Source organism: Pelophylax lessonae (assembly GCF_965119305.1).
Source record: "Pelophylax lessonae genome assembly, chromosome: 8".
Lineage (NCBI taxonomy): Eukaryota > Metazoa > Chordata > Amphibia > Anura > Ranidae > Pelophylax > Pelophylax lessonae.
This window is the reverse complement of record NC_138775.1, coordinates 11,204,929-11,216,868: the sequence shown is the minus strand read 5'-3', so window position 1 is coordinate 11,216,868 and position 11,940 is coordinate 11,204,929. Positions and strand designations below refer to the sequence as shown.

Genomic DNA, 11,940 nt, shown 5'->3' with positions numbered 1-11,940 from the left:
GATGACCACTGCCTTGCTAAAGAAGCTGAGGGTAAAGGTGATGGACTGGCCAAGCATGTCTCCAGACCTAAACCCTATTGAGCATCTGTGGGGCATCCTCAAACGGAAGGTGGAGGAGCGCAAGGTCTCTAACATCCACCAGCTCTGTGATGTCATCATGGAGGAGGGGAAGAGGACTCCAGTGACAACCTGTGAAGCTCTGGTGAACTCCATGCCCAAGATGGTTAAGGCAGTGCTGGAAAATAATGGTGGCCACACAAAATATTGACACTTTGGGCCCAATTTGGACATTTTCACTTAGGGGTGTACTCACTTTTATTGCCAGCGGTTTAAACATTAATGGCTGTGTGTTGAGTTATTTTGAGGGGACAGTAAATTTACACTGTTATACAAGCTGTACACTCACTACTTTACATTGTAGCAAAGTGTCATTTCTTCAGTGTTGTCACATGAAAAGATAGAATGAAATATTTACAAAAATGTGAAGGGTGTACTTACTTTTGTGAGATACTGTATATATAGTTATGTGTGTTTTGCCATCTATATTTCCCCCAATTATGTTTGAACAAGGTGGAAATGTAGAGGAGGCCTGTAAGTAAAAGTGTAACTGCAGCGGAGAAAGATCAGGTCCCCACCCCTGCCAGACAGGGATGTGCTGTGTAAATCTCAGTACTGGATGGACAGAAATACAATCCTTTAGCACAGGTAAAGCACCTCTCTCTTAGTATGTATCCTGTTTATGTAGTGGTTTGCCTGGAGTTCAGCTTGAAGCATAAACTAAAACAACTGAATATCTTCAGCACCAGAATAATGGAGGAAATTTTACAGACACGCCCATGAGGAGCCTTGAATAATGTTACCCCAGGGATCTCCAAACTATGGCCCTCCAGCTGTTGCGGAACTACACATCCCATGCGGCATTAACTCTGACATTTACAGACATGACTAGGCATGATGGGAATTGTAGTTCCTGAACAACTGGGGGGGCCATAGTTTGGAGACCCCTGGTTTAGCCCCTGCCCTGCAGTTTTATACATAGGATAACAGAATACAATGCCAGGAACAGAGCTCATCAGACGAGCAGCTTTATTACCCCGGGTAAGATTCGATGTCCGGGGGGGGGGTCATACAGTAAGGCACAACGGGCGACAAATAAATAAGATCAGATAGTTCTGGGTGGAGCAGAGACATCTCCGTTATACACTTTTCATCATCCAGAATATGGGGTCCCCTCGAAAGTCCCGGTAAGGGGTCTGCAAGGTGGAGCTGGTTTTGGCCGGTGATGATGAATGTGGAAAAGAACTGGATGAGCCAGAGGGAAGGGGACGAGCAAAGGGCGGGGGAGGTGGGGTAGATAGGAGAGGAATTGGGGTGGATTTGGGACAAGGTGGGGGAGGTGGAGGAGGTGAGGGAGAGAATGCAGTAGATATAGGGCAGGGTGGAGCAGGTGGTGGGCAAAGTGGGGTAGATGTGGGGCAGGGTGGGGGAAGTGGCAGAGGAGGGCAGGGTGGAGCAGGTGGTGGTGGAGGTGGGCAGAGTGGGGTAGATGTGGGGCAGGGTGGGGGAGGTGGTGGAGGAGGTGGGAGTTCGTTAGACGTTGGGCAGGGTGGGGAAAGTGGCGGAGGAGGGCAGGGTGGAGCAGGTGGTGGTGGAGGTGGGCAGAGTGGGGTAGATGTGGGGCAGGGTGGGGGAAGTTGCAGAGGAGGGGGAGAGAGCAGGGTAGATGTGGGGCAGGGTAGGGGAGGAGGGGGGAGTGGGGTAGACTTAGGGCAGGGTAGGGGAGGAGGGGGGAGTGGGGTAGATGTGGGACATGGTAGGGGAGGTGGCGGTGGTGGGTTAGATGTGGGGCACGGTAGGAGAGGAGGGGGGAGTGGGGTAGACGTGGGGCAGAGTGGGGGAGGGGGTATTGGAATAACCCTTGAGAGGTGTTCTGAGCTCTCAGGTGGAGTCTTGGGCGGCTCCACACCTGAACCTTCTGGAGTTGAGGGACATGGAGGTTTGTCCAGTAATGAGGATGACCCACCATCTTGGTTGGAGGTAGGACTGGCCTTGGAAGGGCTTATCTTCTGGAACATCCCCGGGGGCACCAGCGATCCCAGCGTTCCCATGTTCTGGACGGGCTCCGTCAAGCGATACCCCAGGTGGTAGTAGAAGTCCTGCTTGTCATGAGTGGTCAGGTACAGGTTTCGGAAGCCCTTCCCTCTGGCGTACCTCTCAGTGGCCTCCATCAGCTTCCGGCCATAACCCCTTCCACGAAGGTCAGTGTCGACCACCACCGACTCCACAAAGAGGCTATCAGAAAGACCTATGACCCTGCAGAGTTTGGCGTGACCCAGGACGGGCCCTTCCCGGGCTCCGATGAGCACCAGGCACACGGGGAAATCATCTGAGGATTTTTCCAAGGAGTGAATCCGCGCTCCGAGACTTCTCCGCCACGTCTGGTTCAGCAGCTCCGCGCAGGATGCCGTGAGGTCAGGACGATGGTGCAGGGGGACGAGTATTACGCTGCCTGGAGGGGGCGACCTGAGGGAAATCAGAAAGCATGAGTGGATGTTGTGGAGTTTCTCTGATAGTTAGAGGCAGACCACAGCATGGCGGCCATCACAAATTATCATTACACAGCCAATCATTTAAGACGAAGCCGCTAAACACTAATCGACTCCCAGGAGCCAATAAATCGAATACATGAACAACTACTTTCTAACTAATTAGAGCCTCTATTTTGGCTTGAATGGTTCCTGAATGCTGAATAAATTCAACCAGCCAATGGTATTGCTGGGCTGAGGTACCGGTACGGTATGGGCCCCTCAGACCTTTACCGGCGCCTCCATCTCATTCATGCTTAATATGGGCCGTCCCTGGAGAGCTGTTGGCTCCGCCCTCTGCGTATGGTGCTGACCCAAGCACCGGATATGCCACCATCTGAAACGGTCTATACCAGTGATGGCCAACCTTGGCACCCCCAGATGTTTTGGAACTACATTTCCCATGATGCGCAGAGTGCAGGAGCATCATGGGAAATGTAGTTCCAAAACATACGGGGTGCCAAGGTTCGCCATCACTGGATACCAACCCAGACCACGCCTCCACATCCCATCCTGACCAATCATATACAATCAGGTCCCATAACCCCTGGGTTTAATAGCGCCACAGCCCACCTGGGAGAGGTACTTAGGAACATATTTACAAAGTAACTAATTATTGATTTATAAAGAAATTCTTAATTTATAAAGTAACACATTATGGAGTTATAAAGAAACAAACTATCGATTTTAATAACAAATGATGGATTTATAAGGTCAGACCAACCCAGGCCCCGCCTCCATATCCCATCCCAACCAATCATATGTAATCAGTTCCCGTAAGCCCTGGATTTTATTAGCACCACAGCCAGTCTGTGGGAGGTTCTTCGGAACATATTTACAAACTAACAAATTATTGATTGATTAAGAAAAATATTGATTTATTAAGTTAGACCAACCCAGGCCCTGCCCCCATATTCTGTTCTGACCAATCATATATTATCAGGTCCCATAACCCTGAAGGTTTAATAGCGCTGCAGCCTACCGCGTGGGAGGTACCTAAAAACATATTTACAAAAAGTAACAAATTATTGATTTATAAAACAAATTTACGGTTTTTAAAATAATAACTTATCAATCTACAGATTAATAAAATATTGATTAAAAAAAGTAATAAAATATTTATAAAATATAAAATTATTGAGTTATACAGAAAAAAAAACTATCGATTTATAGAGTAATAAATTATCATTTTATTATAAAGTAATAAAATTATTGATTTATAAAGTCGGACCAACTCAGGCTCCACCCCCTTATTCTGTCCTGACCGATCATATATAATCGTGGCACATAAGCTCTGGGTTTTTATAGCATCACAGCCAGCCTGTGGGGGGTTCTTGGGACCATATTTATAAATTAACAAATTATTGATTTATAAAAATAATCATTGATTTATGGAGTAACAAATTTTTGACTAGTAAAGTAAAAATGTATTGAATAATACAGTGGTGAGTTATTAACAAAGTAACAAATATTGATTTAAAAATTATAGTACATATGGGGGGGGGGGGTCTGGGGCCCTTATACACTGCTCCAGTCTCTGGGGTGGGGCCCCTATACAATGCTCCTGTATTTGGGGTGAGGGGGGGGGGGGCAGGGCCCCTATACACTGCTTTTGTCTAAGGGATGGGGGGGGGGCTGGGGCCCCTATACACTGCTCCTGTCTGTGGGGTGAGGGGGGGCTGGGGCCCCTATACACTGCTCCTGTCTGGGGGGGACTGGGGCCCCTATACACTGCTCCTGTCTCTGGGGTGAGGGGCTGGGGCCCCTATACACTGCTCCTGTCTCTGTAGTGGAGGGGGGGCTGGGGCCCCTATACAATGCTCCTGTCTGGGGGGGGCTGGGGCCCCTATACACTGCTCCTGTCTCTGGGGTGAGGGGGGGGCTGGGGCCCCTATACATAGCTCCTGTCTCTGGGGTGGGGGGGGCTCCTATACACTGCTCCTGTCTGGGGGGGGGGGCTGGGGCCCCTATACACTGCTCCTGTCTCTGGGGTGGGGGGCTCCTATACACTGCTCCAGTCTCTGGGGTGGGGCTCCTATACACTGCTCCTGTCAGGGGGGGGGGGGGGCTGGGGCCCCTATACACTGCTCCTGTCTCTGTAGTGGAGGGGGGGGGGGCTGGGGCCCCTATACACTGCTCCTGTCTCTGTAGTGGAAGGGGGGGGCTGGGGCTCCTATACACTGCTCCAGTCTCTGGGGTGGGGGGGGGGGGCTCCTATACACTGCTCCTGTCTGGGGGGGGGGACTGGGGCCCCTATACACTGCTCCTGTCTGGGGGGGGGCTGGGGCCCTATACACTGCTCCTGTCTGGGGGGGGGGCTGGGGCCCCTATACACTGCTCCTGTCTGGGGGGGGCTGGGGCCCTATACACTGCTCCTGTCTCTGGGGTGGGGGGGGGGCCCTATACACTGCTCCTGTCTGGGGGGGGGGGCTGGGGCCCTATACACTGCTCCTGTCTGGGGGGGACTGGGGCCCCTATACACTTCTCCTGTCTGGGGGGGGGGGGCTGGGGCCCTATACACTGCTCCTGTCTCTGGGGTGAGGGGGGGGGGGCTGAGGCCCCTATACACTGCTCCTGTCTCTGGGGTGGGCCCTATACACTGCTCCTGCCTGGGGGGGGGGGGGGGCTGGGGCCCCTATACACTGCTCCTGTCTGGGGGGGGGGGCTGGGGCCCTATACACTGCTACTGTCTGGGGGGGGCTGGGGCCCCTATACACTGCTCCTGTCTGGGGGGGCTGGGGCCCTATACACTGCTCCTGTCTGGGGGGGGGCTGGGGCCCCTATACACTGCTCCTGTCTGGGGGGGGGCTGGGGCCCTATACACTGCTCCTGTCTGGGGGGGGGGGGCTGGGGCCCCTATACACTGCTCCTGTCTGGGGGGGGGGCTGGGGCCCCTATACACTGCTCCTGTCTGGGGGGGGGCTGGGGCCCCTATACACTGCTCCTGTCTGGGGGGGGCTGGGGCCCTATACACTGCTCCTGTCTGGGGGGGGGGGGCTGGGGCCCCTATACACTGCTCCTGTCTGGGGGGGCTGGGGCCCTATACACTGCTCCTGTCTGGGGGGGGGGCTGGGGCCCCTATACACTGCTCCTGTCTGGGGGGGCTGGGGCCCCTATACACTGCTCCTGTCTGGGGGGGGGCTGGGGCCCCTATACACTGCTCCTGTCTGGGGGGGGGCTGGGGCCCCTATACACTGCTCCTGTCTGGGGGGGGGGGGGCTGGGGGACCTATACACTGCTCCTGTCTGGGGGGGCTGGGGCCCCTATACACTGCTCCTGTCTGGGGGGGGGGGGGCTGGGGCCCCTATACACTGCTCCTGTCTGTGGGGGCTGGGGCCCCTATACACTGCTCCTGTCTGGGGGGGGCTGGGGCCCCTATACACTGCTCCTGTCTGGGGGGGGCTGGGGCCCCTATACACTGCTCCTGTCTGGAGGGGGGGCTGGGGCCCCTATACACTGCTCCTGTCTGGGGGGGGGGGGCTGGGGGACCTATACACTGCTCCTGTCTGGGGGGGCTGGGGCCCCTATACACTGCTCCTGTCTGGGGGGGACTGGGGCCCCTATACACTTCTCCTGTCTGGGGGGGGGGGGCTGGGGCCCTATACACTGCTCCTGTCTCTGGGGTGAGGGGGGGGGGCTGAGGCCCCTATACACTGCTCCTGTCTCTGGGGTGGGCCCTATACACTGCTCCTGCCTGGGGGGGGGGGCTGGGGCCCCTATACACTGCTCCTGTCTGGGGGGGCTGGGGCCCTATACACTGCTCCTGTCTGGGGGGGGGGCTGGGGCCCCTATACACTGCTCCTGTCTGGGGGGGGGCTGGGGCCCTATACACTGCTCCTGTCTGGGGGGGGGCTGGGGCCCCTATACACTGCTCCTGTCTGGGGGGGCTGGGGCCCTATACACTGCTCCTGTCTGGGGGGGGGGGGGCTGGGGCCCTATACACTGCTCCTGTCTGGGGGGGGCTGGGGCCCCTATACACTGCTCCTGTCTGGGGGGGGGGGCTGGGGCCCCTATACACTGCTCCTGTCTGGGGGGGCTGGGGCCCTATACACTGCTCCTGTCTGGGGGGGGGCTGGGGCCCCTATACACTGCTCCTGTCTGGGGGGGCTGGGGCCCCAATACACTGCTCCTGTCTGGGGGGGGGCTGGGGCCCCTATACACTGCTCCTGTCTGGGGGGGCTGGGGCCCCTATACACTGCTCCTGTCTGGGGGGGGGGCTGGGGCCCCTATACACTGCTCCTGTCTGGGGGGGGGGCTGGGGCCCCTATACACTGCTCCTGTCTGGGGGGGGGGGGCTGGGGCCCCTCTGACCATCACACACCTAATAATAAAGTTTATTATGGGGTCACCCCCCCTCTATCACCCGATTTGGATCCGAAACTCACCCCACTCCAGGGTTCTCCCCCATGTGCTCAGACACTCCCAGCTGTATCCAATCACAGAGCGAGCTGCCGTCTGCGCGGAGCATGCTGGGAGTTGTAGGCTGCACTGGCCGGGTGTGAAGTGTCTGCGATACCGACAGCGACCAGCAGAGGGAGGAGAGAGCTGAGATACAGGAATGTGTGCGATACCAACAGCGGCCAGCAGAGGGAGGAGAAAGCTGAGATACAGGAATGTCTGCGATACCAACAGCGGCCAGCAGAGGGAGGAGAGAGCCGAGATACAGGAATGTCTGCGATACCGTCAAGTAAAGTTGGAGTTATAAAAACATTTACTAAGATGAAGGGTCAATTAAGGATCAATTTTAACATTTTTAGAATTTTACATTTAATTGGCTTCAAGTAAAAGCAAGTCTCACTTTTGGAGAAATTTTATATATATATATATATAGCTCCCAACTGTCCCTGATTTGGAACAAAGTCCCTCTATCCCTCTTTCATCCCTATTTATCCCTCATTTCAGTTTGGTCGATATTATATAGTTATATATACAATGCACTATTTATCTATCAAAAAGTGTTTCCCAGCGCTAAACCTTTCATCCGATTTCTAAGTTGCTGCTTTCGTAAATTCCAAAAGCCGATATAAAGGAATAATGGTGGCTAATAAAACACTTGTGAGTTTAAGAAATAATTTTTTTTGTATAATTCTCCTTTAAGGGGGCGTGACAGGTGGCGTATCCTAAGTCTACATACTTTTGCTAATAGGTGTCCTTCATTTCCATATCAAAATGTTAGGAGGTGTAATAACATGCTGGATATCTATACTGGTATGGACTGGGTAATGTGTTAGGATCTATACTGGTATGGACTGGGTAATGTGTTAGGATCTATACTGGTATGGACTGGGTAATGTGTTAGCATCTATACTGGTATGGACTGGGTAATTTGTTAGGATCTATACTGGTATAGACTGGGTAATGTGTTAGCATCTATACTGGTATGGACTGGGTAATGTGTTAGGATATATAGTGGTATGGACTGGGTAATGTGTTAGGATATATAGTGGTATGGACTGGGTAATGTGTTAGGATCCATACTGGTATGGACTGGGTAATGTGCTAGGAACTTTACTGTTATGGACTGGGTAATGTGTTAGGATCTATACTGGTATGGACTGGGTAATGTGTTAGGATCTATACTGGTATGGACTGGGTAATGTGTTAGGACCTATACTGGTATGGACTGGGTAATGTGTTAGGATCTATACTGGTATGGACTGGGTAATGTGTTAGGATCTATACTGGTATGGATGGACTGGGTAATGTGTTAGGATCTATACTGGTATGGATGGACTGGGTAATGTGCTAGGAACTTTACTGGTATGGACTGGGTAATGTGTTAGGATCTATAATGGTATGGACTGGGTAATGTGTTAGGATCTATACTGGTATGGATGGACTGGGTAATGTGCTAGGAACTTTACTGGTATGGACTGGGTAATGTGTTAGGATCCATACTGGTATGGATGGACTGGGTAATGTGCTAGGAACTTTACTGGTATGGACTGGGTAATGTGTTAGGATCTATACTGGTATGGACTGGGTAATGTGTTAGGATCTATACTGGTATGGACTGGGTAATGTGCTAGAAACTTTACTGGTATGGACTGGGTAATGTGTTAGGATCTATACTGGTATTGACTGGGTAATGTGTTTGGATTTATAATGGTATGGACTGGGTAATGTGTTAGGATATATACTGGTATGGACTGGGTAATGTGTTAGGATCTATAATGGTATGGACTGGGTAATGTGTTAGGATCTATACTGGTATGGACTGGGTAATGCGTTAGGATCTATACTGGTATGGACTGGGTAATGTGTTAGGATCTATACTGGTATGGACTGGGTAATGTGTTAGGATATATACTGGTATGGACTGGGTAATGTGTTAGGATATATACTGGTAAGGACTGGGTAATGTGTTAGGATATATACTGGTGGTAAGGACTGGGTAATGTGTTAGGATCTATGCTGGTATGGACTGGGTAATGCGTTAGGATCTACAGTATACTGGTATGGACTGGTTATTGTGCTAGGAAGGAGAGGATTTCACTACGTTTGATGGAAATGAAAATTATCACTCTACAGAGGGCTGAATTCAAAGGCCCCCCCGAAAATCAAATTGAAAAAATTATGCCGCAGATTCGTACATTTTTGCTGAAATTTCATTGTAGCAACTCAGAATGGTCCTCAGTAGTTTGTATGGCCCCCAGGTGCTTGTATGCATACCTGACAACGTCCTAATGAGATGACGGATGGTGTCCTGGGGTATTTCCTCCCAGATCTGGACCAGGGCATCACTGAGCTCCTGAACAGACTGAGGTGCAACCTGGCGGCGTCGGATGGACCAAAGCATAATGTCCCAGAGGTGTTCTATTGGATTTAGGTCAGACGAGTGTGGAGGCCATTCAATGGTATCAATTCCTCCATCCTCCAGGAACTGGCTGCATACTCTCACCACATGAGGCCGAGCATTGTCGTGCACCAGGAGGAACCCAGGACCCACCGCACCAGCGTAGGGTCTGACAATGGGTCCAAGGATTTCATTCCAATACCTAATGGCAGTCATGGTGTCATTGTCTAGCCTGTAGAGGTCTGTGCGTCCCTCCATGGATTTGCCTCCCCAGACCATCACTGACCACCACCAAACCGGTCATGCTGAACAATGTTACAGGCAGCATAACGTTCTCCACGGCTTCTCCGGACCCTTTCATGTCTGTCACATGTGCTCAGGGTGAACCTGCTCTCATCTGTGAAAAGCACAGGGTGCCAGTGGTGGACCTCCCAATTCTGGTGTTCAATGGCAAATGCCAATCGAGCTCCACAGTGTCGGGCAGTGAGCACAGCGCCCACTAGAGGACGTCAGGCCCTCAGGCCACCCTCATGAAGTCTGTTTCTGATTGTTTGGTCAGAGACATTCACATCAGTGTCCTGCTGGAGGTCATTTTGTAGGGCTCTGGCAGTGCTCATCCTGTTCCTCCTGACACAAAGGAGCAGAGACCGGTCCTGCTGATGGGTTAAGGATCTTCTACAGCCCTGTACAGATCTCCTAGAGTAACTGCCTGTCTCCTGGAATCTCCTCCATGCTCCTGAGACTGTGCTGGAAGACACAGCAAACCTTCTGGCAATGGGAGGTATTGATGTGCCATCCTGGAGGAGTTGGACTGCCTGTGCAACCTCTATAGGGTCCAGGTATGGCCTCATCCTACCAGTAGTGACACTGACCCTAGCCAACTGCAAAACTACTGAAAAACATTCAGAAAAAATGAGCGGGGAAAAAAACTGTCAGTGACCTCCACCTGTAAAACCATTCCTGTTTTGGAGGCCGTCTCATTGTTGCCCATCTAGTGTACCTGTCTTTAATTTAATTAACACAAAAGCAGCTGAAACTGATTAACAACCCCCTCCGCTACTTAACTGACCATATCAATATCCCAGGAGTTTACTTAAGCTATACTCTGATTAAAAAGTGTTCATTTAATTTTTTGAGCAATGTATATAAATACACACAAGCAGTGTGTGTATAAAAAGGAGGCTCTGGGTGGACAGTTGGATAAGGGGTTCTATATTTAGGATGTATCCGGTCTATAAACCAGAGGCTCGGGATAGACAGTTGGATAAATTGTTCTATATTTAGGATGTATCCAGTCTATAAACCAGAGGCTTTGGATGGACAGTTGGATAAATTGTTCTATATTTAGGATGTATCCGGTCTATAAACCAGAGGCTCGGGATAGACAGTTGGATAAATTGTTCTATATTTAGGATGTATCCAGTCTATAAACCAGAGGCTCTGCATAGACAGTTGGATAAGGGGTTCTATATTTAGGATGTATCCAGTCTATAAACCAGAGGCTCTGGATGGACAGTTGGATAAATGGTTCTATATTTATGATGTATCCAGTCTATAAACCAGAGGCTCTGGATAGACAGTTGGATAAGGGGTTCTATATTTAGGATGTATCCAGTCTATAAACCAGAGGCTCTGGATGGACAGTTGGATAAATGGTTCTATATTTATGATGTATCCAGTCTATAAACCAGAGGCTCTGGATAGACAGTTGGATAAGGGGTTCTATATTTAGGATGTATCCAGTCTATAAACCAGAGGCTCTGGATGGACAGTTGGATAAATTGTTCTATATTTAGGATGTATCCAGTCTATAAACCAGAGGCTCTGGATGGACAGTTGGATAAATGGTTCTATATTTAGGATGTATCTGGTCTATAAACCAGAGGCTCTGGATAGACAGTTGGATAAGGGGTTCTATATTTAGGATGTATCCAGTCTATAAACCAGAGGCTCTGGATGGACAGTTGGATAAATTGTTCTATATTTAGGATGTATCCAGTCTATAAACCAGAGGCTCTGCATAGACAGTTGGATAAGGGGTTCTATATTTAGGATGTATCCAGTCTATAAACCAGAGGCTCTGGATGGACAGTTGGATAAATGGTTCTATATTTATGATGTATCCAGTCTATAAACCAGAGGCTCTGGATAGACAGTTGGATAAGGGGTTCTATATTTAGGATGTATCCAGTCTATAAACCAGAGGCTCTGGATGGACAGTTGGATAAATGGTTCTATATTTAGGATGTATCTGGTCTATAAACCAGAGGCTCTGGATAGACAGTTGGATAAGGGGTTCTATATTTAGGATGTATCCAGTCTATAAACCAGAGGCTCTGGATGGACAGTTGGATAAATGGTTCTATATTTATGATGTATCCAGTCTATAAACCAGAGGCTCTGGATCAGAGGCGGCTCTAGACTTTTTGAGGCCTTAGGCGAAATTAAAATATGAGGCCCCCCTTGCACGATAAAAAAAATAAATAAGCAGGCTATATTATTAACTGTATAAATTGCATATTTTAAGGCAAACATTAATACATCTCAAAACCTCGGTAT

At 50.5% G+C, this 11,940-nt stretch overlaps 1 protein-coding gene across 1 annotated transcript; it reads right to left on the bottom strand.

Moving 5' to 3' along the window:
• Window positions 1-1,196: 1,196 nt before the first annotated feature.
• NAA80 (N-alpha-acetyltransferase 80, NatH catalytic subunit) lies at window positions 1,197-7,038 on the bottom strand (the record flags this gene model as incomplete). Its single annotated transcript, XM_082266249.1, has 2 exons — window positions 6,971-7,038; window positions 1,197-2,523 (listed from the first exon to the last, which is right to left on the bottom strand). The coding sequence occupies exons 1-2, from the start codon at window positions 6,991-6,993 to the stop codon at window positions 1,197-1,199; spliced, it is 1,350 nt and encodes a 449-aa protein (XP_082122375.1). The 5' UTR covers window positions 6,994-7,038.
• Window positions 7,039-11,940: the final 4,902 nt, after the last annotated feature.